Source organism: Saccopteryx leptura, chromosome 2 (assembly GCF_036850995.1).
Source record: "Saccopteryx leptura isolate mSacLep1 chromosome 2, mSacLep1_pri_phased_curated, whole genome shotgun sequence".
NCBI lineage: Eukaryota > Metazoa > Chordata > Mammalia > Chiroptera > Emballonuridae > Saccopteryx > Saccopteryx leptura.
Window position 1 is genome coordinate 4,930,699 of NC_089504.1, and position 16,738 is coordinate 4,947,436.

General features: G+C 61.0%; 2 protein-coding genes across 14 annotated transcripts in view; one reads left to right on the forward strand and one right to left on the reverse strand.

Annotated features, from left to right (window-relative positions):
- PRRT1B (proline rich transmembrane protein 1B) overlaps window positions 1-16,738 on the reverse strand; it is a 596,855-nt gene that overhangs the window by 520,244 nt on the left and 59,873 nt on the right. The gene's annotated exons all lie outside the window — the stretch shown is intronic.
- The window catches only part of RAPGEF1 (Rap guanine nucleotide exchange factor 1), a 152,553-nt gene that overhangs the window by 100,433 nt on the left and 35,382 nt on the right, over window positions 1-16,738 (forward strand). For 6 of the 13 annotated variants that reach the window (XM_066366841.1, XM_066366845.1, XM_066366840.1 and 3 more), the window contains 5 exons: window positions 4,109-4,232; window positions 4,562-4,745; window positions 6,633-7,133; window positions 11,229-11,431; window positions 13,977-14,135. In XM_066366841.1, the coding sequence (XP_066222938.1) occupies window positions 4,109-4,232; window positions 4,562-4,745; window positions 6,633-7,133; window positions 11,229-11,431; window positions 13,977-14,135 (1,171 nt within the window). The remainder of the gene's footprint in view (window positions 1-4,108; window positions 4,233-4,561; window positions 4,746-6,632; window positions 7,134-11,228; window positions 11,432-13,976; window positions 14,136-16,738) is intronic. The other 7 variants (XM_066366852.1, XM_066366853.1, XM_066366847.1 and 4 more) reach the window with 2 other exon arrangements.

Genomic DNA, 16,738 nt, shown 5'->3' on the forward strand with positions numbered 1-16,738 from the left:
ACTCTCCACACGCCCCACACTCTCCACACGCCCTGCACTCTCCACTTTCCACACGCCCCACACTCTCCACACGCCCTACACTCTCCACACGCCCCGCACTCTCCACACGCCCCGCACTCTCCACACGCCCCACACTCTCCACACGCCCCGCACTCTCCACACGCCCTACACTCTCCACTCTCCACACGCCCCGCACTCTCCACACGCCCTGCACTCTCCACTCTCCACACGCCCCACACTCTCCACACGCACCACACTCTCCACACGCCCCACACTCTCCACACGCCCCGCACTCTCCACTCTCCACACGCCCCGCACTCTCCACTCTCCACACGCCCCACACTCTCCACACGCCCTGCACTCTCCACTCTCCACACACCCCGCACTCTCCACACGCCCCGCACTCTCCACTCTCCACACGCCCCGCACTCTCCACACGCCCTGCACTCTCCACTCTCCACACGCCCCACACTCTCCACACGCCCTGCACTCTCCACTCTCCACACGCCCCGCACTCTCCACACGCCCCGCACTCTCCACTCTCCACACGCCCCGCACTCTCCACACGCCCCGCACTCTCCACACGCCCCGCACTCTCCACACGCCCCACACTCTCCACACGCACCGCACTCTCCACACGCCCCGCACTCTCCACACGCCCCGCACTCTCCACACGCCCTACACTCTCCACTCTCCACACGCCCCGCACTCTCCACACGCCCCGCACTCTCCACACGCCCCACACTCTCCACACGCCCCGCACTCTCCACACGCCCCGCACTCTCCACACGCCCCGCACTCGCCACTCTCCACACGCCCCACACACTCCACACGCCCTGCACTCTCCACTCTCCACACGCCCCGCACTCTCCACACGCCCTGCACTCTCCACTCTCCACACACCCCGCACTCTCCACACGCCCCGCACTCTCCACTCTCCACACGCCCCGCACTCTCCACACGCCCCGCACTCTCCACACGCCCCGCACTCTCCACACGCCCCGCACTCTCCACACGCCCTGCACTCTCCACTTTCCACACGCCCCACACTCTCCACACGCCCCGCACTCTCCACACGCCCCGCACTCTCCACACGCCCCACACTCTCCACACGCCCCGCACTCTCCACACGCCCCACACTCTCCACACGCCCCACACTCTCCACACGCCCCGCACTCTCCACACGCCCCGCACTCGCCACTCTCCACACGCCCCACACACTCCACACGCCCTGCACTCTCCACTCTCCACACGCCCCGCACTCTCCACACGCCCTGCACTCTCCACTCTCCACACACCCCGCACTCTCCACACGCCCCACACTCTCCACTCTCCACACGCCCCGCACTCTCCACACGCCCCGCACTCTCCACACGCCCCGCACTCTCCACACGCCCCGCACTCTCCACACGCCCTGCACTCTCCACTCTCCACACGCCCCACACTCTCCACACGCCCCGCACTCTCCACACGCCCCGCACTCTCCACTCTCCACACGCCCCACACTCTCCACACGCCCCGCACTCGCCACTCTCCACACGCCCCACACACTCCACACGCCCTGCACTCTCCACTCTCCACACGCCCCGCACTCTCCACACGCCCTGCACTCTCCACTCTCCACACACCCCGCACTCTCCACACGCCCCGCACTCTCCACTCTCCACACGCCCCGCACTCTCCACACGCCCCGCACTCTCCACACGCCCCGCACTCTCCACACGCCCCGCACTCTCCACACGCCCTGCACTCTCCACTCTCCACACGCCCCACACTCTCCACACGCCCCGCACTCTCCACACGCCCTGCACTCTCCACTCTCCACACGCCCCACACTCTCCACACGCCCCGCACTCTCCACACGCCCCGCACTCTCCACTCTCCACACGCCCCACACTCTCCACACGCCCCACACTCTCCACTCTCCACACGCCCCACACTCTCCACACGCCCCACACTCTCCACACGCCCCGCACTCTCCACACGCCCTACACTCTCCACACGCCCCACACTCTCCACACGCCCCACACTCTCCACACGCCCCGCACTCTCCACTCTCCACACGCCCCACACTCTCCACACGCCCCACACTCTCCACACGCCCCGCACTCTCCACACGCCCTACACTCTCCACACGCCCCACACTCTCCACACGCCCCACACTCTCCACACGCCCTGTACTCTCCACTTTCCACACGCCCCACACTCTCCACACGCCCCGCACTCTCCACACGCCCTGCACTCTCCACTTTCCACACGCCCCACACTCTCCACACGCCCCGCACTCTCCACACGCCCCGCACTCTCCACTCTCCACACGCCCCACACTCTCCACACGCCCCACACTCTCCACACGCCCCGCACTCTCCACACGCCCCGCACTCTCCACACGCCCCGCACTCTCCACTCTCCACACGCCCCACACTCTCCACACGCCCCGCACTCTCCACACGCCCCGCACTCTCCACTCTCCACACGCCCCGCACTCTCCACACGCCCCGCACTCTCCACTCTCCACACGCCCCACACTCTCCACACGCCCCGCACTCTCCACACGCCCCGCACTCTCCACTCTCCACACGCCCCACACTCTCCACACGCCCCGCACTCTCCACACGCCCCGCACTCTCCACTCTCCACACGCCCCGCACTCTCCACACGCCCCGCACTCTCCACTCTCCACACGCCCCACACTCTCCACACGCCCCGCACTCTCCACACGCCCCGCACTCTCCACACGCCCCGCACTCTCCACACGCCCCGCACTCTCCACACGCCCCGCACTCTCCACACGCCCCGCACTCTCCACTCTCCACACGCCCCGCACTCTCCACACGCCCCGCACTCTCCACACGCCCCGCACTCTCCACTCTCCACACGCCCCACACTCTCCACACGCCCCGCACTCTCCACACGCCCCGCACTCTCCACTCTCCACACGCCCCGCACTCTCCACACGCCCCGCACTCTCCACACGCCCTGCACTCTCCACACGCCCTGCACTCTCCACTCTCCACACGCCCCGCACTCTCCACACGCCCTGCACTCTCCACTCTCCACACGCCCTGCACTCTCCACACGCCCTGCACTCTCCACACGCCCCGCACTCTCCACACGCCCCACACTCTCCACAAGCCCTGCACTCTCCACTCTCCACACGCCCTGCACTCTCCACACGCCCTGCACTCTCCACACGCCCTGCACTCTCCACTCTCCACACGCCCCGCACTCTCCACACGCCCTGCACTCTCCACTCTCCACACGCCCCGCACTCTCCACACGCCCTGCACTCTCCACTCTCCACACGCCCTGCACTCTCCACTCTCCACACGCCCCACACTCTCCACACGCCCCGCACTCTCCACACGCCCTGCATTCTCCACACGCCCTGCACTCTCCACTCTCCACACGCCCTGCACTCTCCACTCTCCACACGCCCCACACTCTCCACACGCCCCGCACTCTCCACACGCCCTGCATTCTCCACACGCCCTGCACTCTCCACTCTCCACACGCCCCACACTCTCCACACGCCCTGCACTCTCCACACGCCCCGCACTCTCCACACGCCCCGCACTCCTAGATTTCCCCTCACTGCACACTCCCCCGCACTCCCCCCACTCCCCCCCCACAAGCCCCACACGCCCCACACTCTCCACACGCCCCGCACTCTCCACACGCCCCGCACTCTCCACACGCCCTGCACTCTCCACTCTCCACACGCCCCACACTCTCCACACGCCCCGCACTCCTAGATTTCCCCTCACTGCACACTCCCCGCACTCCCCCCACTCCCCCCCCCACAAGCCCCACACGCCCTGCACTCCCAGACTCCCCACTCGCCCACTCGCCCACACTCCGGGACTCCCAACACCAAACCGCTGGCCTCCGGCCTCAGCCAAGCGAGACTGGTCCCGTTTATTATGGAAGGGAAGAGGGGTTTCTGGTGGTGGTTTTTGGCATAGCTGGTGGGTTTGTTTTGGCAGGAGGGGAGTGGGTGAAGGGGAGTGAGAGTTGAAAGTGTGGAAAGTGGGTGTGAAGCATCTAATGAGTACAGAGAGTTTTGTTTGAGTTGTTTGGTTTCATGGGATTTCTTGATCTGCTTCAGTCCTCCTCCAGCATTGCCACCAAAGAAAAGACAGTCAGCCCCGTCCCCGACCCGGGTGGCCGTCGTGGCCCCCATGAGTCGAGCCACCAGCGGCTCCAGTCTGCCTGTTGGAATTAATAGGCAGGTAAGGCAACCCCGTCTGGAAAGACGAGGAAGGCTTTGGGTTTGGGAATGTGACTTCTTCAGTCCCTCATGTTAGTCACAGGGTAGAAGTCCCCAGTGGGAGGGTCCCCACCAGGGTGGCGAGGCTGGAGCCCAGGGCGGCTCCTGAGGACATCTGAGCTCAGTCCCAGGGCCCTCCTTGCCACACAGCCAGCATTCCTAAACCTTCTTCCTGGAAGTCACAGACGCAGTGTGTTACTGCTCACGTCACAGTAAACATACCAGTTCCCTCCCCCCAGCCCCTGCCACCATTTCTCAGAAGTGACTGGCTTGTTTTTATTTCCACACGAGGACTTGGACGGCGAGTGCTATGCCCAGAGGCGCCTGTCGGGAGGCAGCCACTCCTACGGGGGCGAGTCCCCCCGCCTGTCCCCCTGCAGCAGCATTGGCAAGCTCAGCAAGTCGGACGAGCAGCTGTCCTCTCTGGACAGGGACAGTGGGCAGTGCTCCCGGAACACAAGCTGTGAAACGCTAGGTGAGCTGCAGGCGTCAGCGCCACTCCCGTCTCGGGATCTGGTGGCTTCTCCAGGGGCACGCAGCGACGCCAGTCACTGCCTGTGTGCCTTTGGCCCCGGTGCCCCATCTGCACGATGAGGATGCCGAAACCTGTCTCTGAAGGAGGCTGAGAGGACAGAGGAGGCGTGTGAGGCCAGAGGAGACCCTCGGCAGTGGCTGTCGCTTCAGCTCACCTGGCAGTGTGCAGTTTGACTCCTCTGCCAAAATGAAGAGCCATCTGTGCTCAGAGCCGTGAGCAGAGGGAGGCCTGACAGCTCTGACACCGTGGGGGGGGGGGGGGGGGAGGTGAGCACACACACTGACCGTCGTTGGTGCTGGCCACCTGTGGCATGAGCAGAGGAGGCCTGACAGCGAAGGGAGACCCTGACAGCTCTGACACCGTGGGGGGGGGGGGCAGGTGAGCCACACACTGACCGTCGTCGGTGCTGGCCACCTGTGGCATGAGCAGAGGAGGCCTGACAGCTCTGACACCATGGGGGGGGGGAGGTGAGCACACACACTGACCGTCGTCAGTGCTGGCCACCTGTGGCATGAGCAGAGGCCTGACAGCTCTCACACCGTGGGGGGGGGGCAGGTGAGCCACACACTGACCGTCGTCGGTGCTGGCCACCTGTGGCATGAGCAGAGGAGGCCTGACAGCTCTGACACCGTGGGGGGGGGGGGAGGTGAGCACACACACTGACCGTCGTCAGTGCTGGCCACCTGTGGCATGAGCAGAGGAGGCCTGACAGCGAAGGGAGACCCTGACAGCTCTGACACCGTGGGGGGGGGCAGGTGAGCCACACACTGACCGTGGTCGGTGCTGGCCACCTGTGGCGTGGGCCACATTCACGTCCGAAAGGCGGTTTGCGTGAGGCGTACAGAGCATCAGGCTGATCGTGTCCGTGACCTGGATGTTTCACTTCTGAGAGTTTATGTTAACATACTCAGAATTTATAGCTAGGTTGCTGTCTTAGGACCTTAAGCTCAACATATTAGGACTAGTGATAACTGGAAATATCTGATACTCGGGTAGGAAATCAGACCATTCTGACACAACCATTTGGTGGAATGATACATAACTGTTAAAAATCAATTGATAGTGGCCTGACCAGGCGGTGGCTCAGTGCATAGAGCATCGGACTGGGATGCAGAGGACCCAGGTTCGAGACCCCGAGGTCGCCAGCTTGATCGTGGGCTCATCTGGTTTGAGCAAAAAGCTCACCAGCTTGAACCCAAGGTCGCTGGCTCCAGCAAGGGGTTACTCGGTCTGCTGAAGGCCCGCGGTCAAGGCACATATGAGAAAGCGATCAATGAACAACTAAGGTGTTGCAACGAAAAACTGATGATTGATGCTTCTCATCTCTCCGTTCCTGTCTGTCTGTCCCTGGTCTATCCCTCTCTCTGACTCACTCTCAGTCTCTGTAAAAAAAAAAAAAAAATCAATTGATAGTGAACAAAAGCCTAGACCACCTACATAGTATTTTCTTAGTTCAGTTAAAAAAAAATTCTGTGGGAGAAAGACTCAAGGAAATACATCAAATTATAAACAGAATTATAGTTAGATTGTGTGACTGTGGGTGATTTTTTACTTTTTTTTTGCCACATTTTTTACAATGGCCATGCATTTTCTGTTTAAGACATTTTAAAAATACAGGATAGGACAGAGAACAGGATAACAAAGGGCCACAGCCTGCGTGTGCTCACTGCTAGGGGCACAGACAGGGATGGAGACTGCACAGTAGAGCGTGGGCCTGTCTAGATGAGGCGAGAGAGCGGGACTGGGGGGGCAGAGGCTGCGGGGCGGGTCCTTTCTTCCTGTGGGGTCTTGTGGCTGATGGGTGTGTCTCTCCTGTTGTGAACACAGATCACTATGACCCTGACTACGAATTCCTTCAGCAAGACCTCTCGAATGCAGACCAGATACCTCAGCAGGCGGCCTGTAACCTTAGCCCACTGCCAGAGTCCTCGGGGGAGGCTGGGTCTCCGTTTCTCGGCCATCCTTGCCAGTTGCCTCTTGGCAGCTGCCCCCAGCCAGACGGGCCCTCGGCCCCGGGGCAGCCGACAGACACACCACCTGCTCTCCCTGAGAAGAAGCGCAGGAGCGCGGCCTCCCAGACCACGGACAGCGCTGGCTGCAGGGTGTCCTACGAGCGGCACCCCTCCCAGTACGACAACATCTCTGAGGACGACCTGCAGGACCCAGCCCTGGTCCAGCCCGGCCCCTTCACGCCCTTTGCTGCTGTTCTCCCCTTCCAGCCGGGGGGCTCCTCAGCCCCTGTCGGGTTTGTGGGGGACTTCACTGTTCCTGAATCAACGGGTGATGCGGAAAAACCGCCTCCTCTGCCAGAGAAGAAAAACAAACACAGTAAGCATTTGCTGAGCTGTTGTTTCAAGCACATTTTGTAACCTAAACGGGTGGTCTGTTTCACTTAAACCAGCGGTTCTCAACCTGTGGGTCGCGACCCCGGCGGGGGTCGAACGACCAAAACACAGGGGTCGCCTAAAGCCATCGCGAACCACAGGTTGAGAACCGCTGACTTAAATGTTAGACCAGAATAGAATCAAACCAGCGTGCTCAGGAGTTCATAAAAGATAGGACCAAGGTGCGTCCCTGCCGGCTTGGCCTCTTGTAGAGGTCAGTCCATTGATCCGCCCAGAACAAGGGTGACAGAGAAGCGAGTGTCATGGCTTCCAGGCCACCATTACAGCAGCACATGGGTACAGCGGGTGGGCGTGTGGTTGTTGGGAGAGCAGCCCACAGCCCCCGAGGGCTCCCAGGGCCTTGGAAGTGTGCGGAGGCTGTCCAGAGACCCTGGTGCCCGGGGCCTGGGAAGTGTGCGGAGGCCGTCCAGAGACCCTGGTGCCCGGGGCCTTGGAAGTGTGCGGAGGCTGTCCAGAGACCCTGGTGCGCTCTGTCTGGAACCTGGGTGGCCCGAGGATGCCTCTGGCACCCTAGTACAATACCTGATGCTCCTGGGCCCAGGGTGGAGCTGAAACTTTGAATTTTCATATTTTGAGTATTCCCAACTGAATTTGCCATCCTGCCATCCTCTCCTAAGTGGAGTTCTACTGGGTGTCATTTTTCTCCTGGCTCTGCACCTGCTTCGTGTCGCCTCTCTCTGCCCCTCCCCACTTCACCTGCACGACTCTGCTCTGCACACCTGCTGTCACCATTTAGATGTGTGTGGCCACATCAGCCCCACAGCCAGGGTTTCCTGGCCTCAGGTGTCGCACCAGCAGACAGCTTCTGCATTCCACGTTCCCCATTGAGCACTGATTGGCTCGACCTGGGGCGGCCCCTCAAACAAAAGGAGACCTGGCCGGGTCGCCGAAGCAGGGATGGACCCAAGGGCCAGCCGGGTGGGCTGTGGGAGGCGGCCACCGAGAGTGTAACGTGTTCTCCAGCTCCTCCCTGGGTGTCCCCCGGCTTGTGTAATGGCCTGAGTGGAGTGTGGTCCCCCAGTGGAGGGAGAGAGCTGGCTCTGTACAGCAGATGATGTTCTTCCTGTTTGTCCTGTGCATTGGCTCCGTTAGAGAGCAGGCACTCGTGGAGGGAGCTGCAGACAGCAGCCCGGGGACGTGTCCTGTGTCTCTCCCTGTGCACAGGCGTGTGTTCCAGAGCTGTTGGCCTGTCCCCACCCACTTGTCCCAGCTTGAGCAACATGCCGTTTTGAATTCACACCCCTTCCTTCACTTCCCTTCCCCTCCCTCCTCTGAACCCCAGACTCAGAGCAGGATTCCGTCTGCGCAGATCGCAGCATGGGCCGCATCCCTGCAGGGCTGGAGAGGGGATGGGGAGGGAGAGCTAGTCATTGACTCAGAACAGAAGGTCTCCAGGGGCTGAAATATTTGCTGTTGACTTGGGCTTTATTTCGTCCATCCTTGTGCTTGTGCCTAACCCAGGGCCCGGGGGTATGATTGTGCCTTTCTCGCCAGACACTGGCACACGTGTGTGTAGGGAACATCCCAACCCCTGGGCGCTTCCTCGGCTGCCTGGACCAGGGGAGAGGCATCACAAGGTCTCCGGCCTGCCTTGACCTGGACTTTGCCGTGGGGAATGTCAAGAGCAGGACCCAGTGTACAGAGGTGGGTGGGGTGGGAGCGAGGCTCTGGTTCCGGCCCAGCCTGCACCGCCGCACCGGGATCCCAGGTGTCTGGGCAGTCGCTGCTCCCTGTCGCTCCCCTCAGAACCTCCAGAGTCTTCAGAAGGTCCTGGATCCCTAGGTGGGCTCAGATCACTAGCCCCAAAAGTCAGACAGGAAGCGTGCCCGGGTGCCCCCACGTGAGTGCTGGGGGCCCCATACCAGCCTCCAGAGAAGGTGCTGGAGGGTGAGGTCACTGAGACGGGCAGCCGGGCCCTTTGTTCTCGACCTCTCACCTCCTGGTGGGGAGGTCCCAGCTGCTGTCTGCTGAGGTCTCTGTGGGCGCTGCCACACCGCACAGGTGGGAGAGCTTGCCCCTGGGCAGGCAGCGTGGGTGTGAGCAGCTCCACCAAGAGGCTGCAGCTTGGCAGCGGTGGCAGGGGCAGGGGTTTCCCACAGGATTCTTAGGGGTGGGCGGAGGGTACACTTGAATTTGAGGACTTTTCTACCCTCTGTCCTCCCGAGGCTTTCTGGCCTTGCAGCTGGAAGGGGAGGATGGGGTTGCTGTGTTTCTTTTTTTTTTTTTTTTTCTCTGAAGCTGGAAACGGGAGAGACAGTCTGACAGACTCCCGCATGCGCCCGACCGGGATCCACCCGGCACGCCCACCAGGGGCGATGCTCTGCCCACCAGGGGGCGATGCTCTGCCCCTCCGGGGAGTCGCTCTGCCGCGACCAGAGCCACTCTTGCGCCTGGGGCAGCGGCCAAGGAGCCATCCCCAGCACCCGGGCCATCTTTGCTCCAATGGAGCCTTGGCTGCGGGAGGGGAAGAGAGAGACAGAGAGGAAGGAGGGAGGGGTGGAGAAGCAAATGGGCGCCTCTCCTATGTGCCCTGGCCGGGAATCGAACCCTGGTCCCCCGCACACCAGGCTGACGCTCTACCGCTGAGCCAACTGCCAGGGCCGGGGTTGCTGTATTTCTTGCACACCCAGTGGGTGCTTTTATCAGGCCCACCCCAGTGGCGTAGCCTTGCTCAGCAAGTCACCAGGTAGGGGCAGGCACTGAGGGACACATGTCCCATTTATTCCTTTATTCTACTAATGTTTGCGGACACCTACTGTGTGCCAACCACTAAGGATACAGCCTTGGGCGGGACGTGTGTCCTGCCCTCCAGGAGCGCCAACTCTTAAGTGAAAGGCAGTGAGTCCTGTTGTGTCTGCTTTGAAAATATACCCTGAACCAGCCCCATCTCAGCACCTCCACCCCCCGGGAGGACCTCTTTCCTGAACAACCTCAGCAGCTGCAGATGGTCTTCTCAGGATAAATCAGCTCCTGAGACTGACACCTTGAGGACCCCTTGGTGGGCTCTTGTCCGTTCAGCATCAGGCTGCTTCCTGGCCCAACCCCCAGTCCTCTGGTCTCCTTCCCTGTCCCTGGACAGTGTGCTGACCCGCCTGGGCCCCTGCCCCTCGGACCTTGGCCTGGCCTGCAGCTTCTGTGTGGAGGGCTCTTCCCCTTTCACATGTAGCTCATCCGTGTTCCAGACAAGCACCCTCACCTCCCACTTCCCTGGTCTTCACGGGGTGTCCCACCCCAGCCTTTGCCCGACCCTGGTCTGTGTGCAGTCTCTGAAGAGACGCCCCAGGGCAGAGGGTTTGTGTCGCCAGCCTCACAGAGCCCCAGCGCCTGGCTCAGTGCCTAAGGCATAGTAGCTGCTCAGGGAGAAGCAGGTGATGGAGCCCCATGGGGAGAGCTAGGGAGGAAGCCAGTGGGGGGGAGGTGGGGCTCCTGCAGCAGCCAGCTCAGGGAGTGGCAGGCAGGCTGAGCCTGAGCCTCGGGGAAGGGGGAAGGAGTCGGGCTGGGACGGGTGGGGGCGCATGGGGACAGCCTTGCAGGTGTCCCTGCGGGTGTCCCAGGAACCGAAGAGGACAGCCGAGCTGGGGCTGAGGGCAGACAGCTCTGCCGTCCGGGAGCCCACGCAGCCCGTGCCCCTCGAGTGCCTGGGAACCAGCGAGGGAGCCAAGTGCCCAGCGTGCTTTTTAAAGAGTTTGTTTCTTAGAGCAGTTTGAGGTTCACCACAGTGCTGAGCGGAAAGTACAGAGAGTTTCCGTCTGTCCCTGCCCCCCACACACACACACCCTGCCCACGTCACCTTCTCCATCAGGACTCCACGTTTGTTAGTCAGTGAACCTGCCTTGGCATGGCATTGTCACCCAGAGCCCACGCTGGATGTCCCTTTGCTGTGTTTGGACGCGTGTTCTGACCATTGTAGTATCCCACAGGGTGGTCTCATTGCCCCAGCTGCTGGGAGATGGGTGGGGGCCTCTCACAGCTCACTCCCAGTGACGGAACCCGGGCCGCCCGCCCTCTCTGTCCGCAGTGCTGGCCTACATGCAGCTGCTCGAGGACTACTCGGAGCCACAGCCGTCCGTGTTCTACCAGACACCGCAGAACGAGCATGTCTACCAGCAGAAGAACAAGCTCCTCATGGAGGTGTACGGCTTCAACGACTCCTTCAACAGCGGGGATGCCCTGCCGGAGCTGGCACCACCCCCCGCCCTGCCTCCCAAGCAGCGGCAGCTGGTAAGCGGCCCTCCTAGGTCCCTGCCTGTGCTGCCAGTGACCACCTCCACCTGGCAGGTCTCTAGGAACAAGAATATGCCCCTCCATGGGGTCAGGTGTAACCCTCCCTTCTTCCGGGCCTGGCCCGGGCTGGCGTTGACCTTGCCACGCCCCCTGTTGGGGTTCTCCCCCCCACCCCCGCACCTGGCAGCCCACATGCAGCCTTTCTCCTGTGTTCCACGCCCCACAGCCCACGCCCATCCTGGGGCTGGGAGCCTTTCTCCCTGGCAGCCCAGTGCAGATGGCCTGACTTGCACTCTATGCTGACAGCCTCTTGCATTTTCTCTCTCTCTCTTTGGCTCCAGTAGAGACCTCCCAGAAAGGGGACTCCATCAGAGCACAGGGCACGGCCAGGGGGCGCCATCTGTGGGCTTGGTTTGCATAATGGGCCTAACTGTGCCAAGGGACTGACCCTGCCCCGGTCAGGGATGGCCAATGAAGGGAAGCTCTGTTGAGGCAGGATGGCTCTCCACAGAGCCACGTGGTTCCAGGCGTGGCATCTTCCTCCTCCAGAAGCACCTGTGTAGGGACTCCAGATCTGTACTGGCACCCCAGTCCGTCCTGGGCGGTCCCGGGGCGGGGCCTGGCGGAGAGCGTGTCGAGTGGGCCCGCTGCGTGCCTCCGAGCCTTTTTCTCTCTGCTACCAGCTCACCAGCCACGGGACTCTGGTCAGGCTCTGTTTTTGTTTTTGTTTTTTAATGTATTTTTTAAATTTTACTTACTGATTTGAGAGAGAGACAGAAACATTGATCTGTTTCTGTACATGCCCTGACCAGGGATCGAACCCACAACCTTTGCATATGGGGACGGTGCTCTCACCAACCGAGCTATCCGGCCAGGGCAGGGCAGGTTGTAGAGTGCAGGCCGCTCTGCCCATGTGCTCTCCAGGCAGAGCCCCTCAGGGGCGCTGGCCTTTGTCAGAGCTGTGTGTGCTGCTTGCCCCTGGGCTGGCGGTCTGCTGTGTCCGGCCACAGATGGGACCAGTGTGGCCAGCTGGCCGTCTTACCTGCTGTGGGAGGACCTGAAGGTGCTGCCCTGACTTCTCTGGGACGCAGCTACCAGCTCTAGGACAGAAGTCCCTGGCTTATCCTCACAGTTCTGGGCTCAGCAGTTCTGTGCTGGAGGCTTCAGCCACACCCAGCCCTGGATGGATGGCCCGAGCCTTCCGACAGTCAGTGGGCTCAGGGGCCGACCAGACAGAAAAGTACAGCCAACCTCCTGGGAGGCGGCCTGTCTGGTAGGGGAAAGACCACGTGCAGAGTTGGGAGTCCTGGGGCTCAGTTCTGTTCCTGACCCGCTGCATCTCCTAGCTCGCAGGGTCTCAGTTCTTCACTGCCCACCCCCCACAAATGCCTGACAGCACCTGAAGGTGGACGTAAATCACTCTGAAAATGTTTCAGAAAGGGGTCTTCACCATGGAAACAAATGCCTGCCCCAGAGACCCCTGACCTAAGGTGTTTGTGTGAACACCTGGGCCAGATTCCACTCGGATCTGAGGTGTTCTCAGCCCCGCAGGTGCTCTTGGGCATCCTCTCTGCACCCAGAGCCACGGGCCTTTGAGCGTTCGGGGACAGCTCCTTATGAGCACGCTTGGGATCAGCCTGAGAGAGAGAGAGCTCTCTGGACCTGTCTTCAGGCTGGCAGGGCGGGCATGAGGGGCCCCGGCGCTGGGCAGATACCCTCCCGAGCACCTCCGTGTCAGCACCGGGGCCGCCATGTGCTTCCACACGATCCCACCACAGCCCACGTCGTCCCACTCCCAGAAAACTGAGGCTGGGACATGTCCTCAGAGCCCACTGCTAGAGCCCGAGTCTGACAGGTCCAGGCGCCCGTGCGACGTGCCCTGTGCAGCTGCCTGGCACACCCTCCCTCAGATTTTATTAGCAAAAGTAGGAGTGACTATGACTCGTGCCCGTTGGCCCGCGTACACAGTGGGAGGCACGGTTCTACGTGCTCCCACATACGCAGTCCTGCACAGTGCTACTCGCATTTTACAAATGAAGCCGGAGCCCTGGGCCTCTAGGTAATGCCCAGGGTCAGACGGGTCACAATGGCAGGGCTCGAATTCACGCCCAGGCAGCCTGGCTTCCGCTCCGCACTCTGCTGATGCGGGAGTGACTCCATGTCTGCACCACCGACGAGGAGCTGGGGGCCCTCATGCGGGAATGACTCCATGTCTGCACCCACCGTCGAGGAGCTGGGGGCCTTGAGTAGGGGGAGAGTGGGGCTCAGACCCACTCGGCCTTCTTCCCCTCACCACTGCTCCCAGTGGGCACGATCTGTGGGGAAGGTCGCTTTAAGTCTGTTATAGGAAGGGAAGGAGGGTATCCACTGGTCCAGGGAGCCTTGGCGGGCATCTCTGATCCCTGAACTGAGCCAAGAAGCCATTCCTCTCCAGAATGTCTGTGCAGTTAGGTCGCAGTCTGCTTAGCCTTTTTGTGCACATGCCTGACTGTTCTCTGCTTTTCTCCCTCCTTCCCGTCTTCTCTCTTATCCCTCTGTCCAGCAGGCCTCCTATGCTGCCTCTTCCTTCTCCTCTGTCTCCTACTGTGTCCAGCAAACTAAAGTGGCCTTCACCCCCGAGGACGGCAGTGCCACTCAGGGCATCAGTGTGTCCGTCTCTAACTCCTTTCTCAGCCGGCACGGCAACTTGCCCGTGCCCTCGGTGAGTCGCTCCCTGCCGCTCTTGACTTGGAAAGTGGTGAACGTGACCTTTCATTTGTAGCCTGTGCCTCCCAACACGAGTGCCGCTGCCCACCGCTGACTCTGACCTTCTGCGGATCCCTGCACCGGGTGGGATCGGGTATGCGGGCATGGCTCTCTGGGCCAGGGACTGTGTGAATGAATGGCTGGGGTGGGCGGGGGTTGGGGCGGGGAAATGTTAGTGACCACACTTGCAGCATTATCACTTAGGTATAACCTGCAGAGACGTGTTGGCCTTTTTGCTCTGATGTCCCCTTGGGCCAGCCCTGTATGTGCTCTGGGGTTAAAAAGGAATACGCCTCACAAAGGAAGCAAGGCCAAGGAGAACAAGGTCTCCTGCACATAAGAGTTTAGGTTGGAGGGCTTCTTCTGTTAGCTTTTGCTGTAAAACAAACCAGCTCAAAACTTTGTGGCTTCGGACAGCAGTAACCACTTCTCATGGCGTAGGACACTGGTTGGTAGGGAGATGGCGCTGATCTGACCCAGGCTGACTTTTGCAGGACTCGCTAACATCCCTGGAACCTCCGCTGGGACAGCTGGGCTGATCTGGCCGCAGTCCACATGACCCGTCAGCCTCGAGCAGGCCCGCCTGGGCTTGTTGTTCACAGGGCAGCTGGCCGGGCTCCCAGGAAACAAATGGCAGCGTGCAAGGTGTCTTAAGACCTAGCTAGAACTGGCACTGTCCCTCCCATTGCATTCCCTCAGTTCCGTCACAGGCCAGCCCAGATTCCGCCGTGGGGAGGTAGATGTCTTGATGGGAGTTGCTGGCAGAGGGGCTCACAGGAGGGGGCATATTTGGAGCCATTTTTGTAAACAGTTTCCTTCTGAAACTTAGGGGACACTAGCTCTTTAGGAGGCACACTGCTGGTCTCTGGTCAGGTTAAGCTGAGCAGGGAAGAGCCAGGGAAAGGAGCGATGCTCGGGCCCCACTGTGTGTGTCCATCTGCCCCAGCCCCGTCCCCTCCTTTGGGGACTGTGCTCCCCTTGCCTCTGGTTGTGTGACTGTGAGGATGGAGTCAGACCGAAGGAACTGCAGGCACGGCGAGTGTGCGAGTTTTCACCCGTGCTCTTGCTCTTGGAGTGCCGGGTTTTCATCTTGGTTCTGTTCTGGTTCTGTGGTTCTGTGCGTGAGAATCTGGGCAGAAGGCTGAACTGGCTTGGACTTCGCTCTCCCCTCTAAAGTGATGAGGTTGCCCTAGTGACTTTCAGAGACCGCTCCAGGCTTGGTGTCCCAGCAGGGTTGTGTCCTGGCTCCATCTCTGGAAACCGTCCAGCGCCCAGGTTAGACAGTCCTGCCTGCTGTGAGGACCTTGGAGAGCATTTTCCCTTTAGGTGCCAGGGCCTAGCCTCCTAGAGCCCTCCACGGCCTCCACTTGCTGTAGAAAGGCGGGCAGCCCTGGCCCTCCCCTCTGGCCCTGCCCTGCCCTGCCCCGCCCCAGCCCGGCCCTGGCCCTGGGCACAGACGCCCTCTGTTTTCTTAGCAGGCACTTCTGGCAAGCTCCTTTCACGGATTGTGCAAAACTTGGCCATCAGACAATCTCAGCTCTTGACTATATTTTTTCCCTCTATGAACAGAAAGTAAGTGTGAGTTACCCTAAGAGTATCTACAATATCCCTTTTGAGCAGTTTGGGGTAACAAGACTGTGAGTGAACTGGATTATTTGCTGTGGAATGAGAAAATTTGAGGGCATTTTAATAACACACTTGCAATTTGGGTATGAGTCTGTCATAGTTTTCACCCCTGGGACTTAGGGAGTTGGAGGCATCTAGCATCGAAAATACTCGGTTCTCAGCCCCAGTCCTACAAAGGGCCCCTGGGAGTAAGCTGATGAAGGTGCTATGTTTCATGGAAAGAAAGGCCACCCTCCCCCTGCTCAGGAGCAGTCAGTAGTGACCTGAATGTTTAGAATGTGTGACATCTGGTTCAGTGTAGCAGCACCACATCTATCATGAGTCCTCTGCTTACACTCTAAAGTGTGCCTAGGCAGGGGCGTGGTGCCACCTCAGAGTGGCCCTGTCTCCTCGAGGTGTTCCCCTGGCAGGGACATGGCACCACCCTCGGGGCAGCCTTTTCTCCCCGAAGTGTGCCTGGACAGGGGGCGTGGCACCGCCCTCGGGGCAGCCCTTTCTCCCCGAAGTGTGCCTGGGCAGGGGCGTGGCACCGCCCTCGGGGCAGCCCTTTCTCCCCGAAGTGTGCCTGGGCAGGGGGCGTGGCACCACCCTCGGGGCAGCCCTTTCTCCCCGAAGTGTGCCTGGGCAGGGGCGTGGCACCGCCCTCGGGGCAGCCCTTTCTCCCCGAAGTGTGCCTGGGCAGGGGGTGTGGCACCACCCTCGGGGCAGCCCTCGCTCTCCGTGCTTCTTCACCCCGCTGTTCTGGGTTCTGGTCAGTCCCCCGTGGAATTCTGAAGGGTGCCACTCGGGTGCGGCAATTGTCACATCTGAAGACACCACACACTCTCTTTGACCCAGCGACCTGTTACATCTGCAAGAAGACTAACCATTGAAAACCGTTGCCAAGGGAATTGTAGCGCAGTGACCGCTCTGACTAGTTGCGCAGGAAGTGTG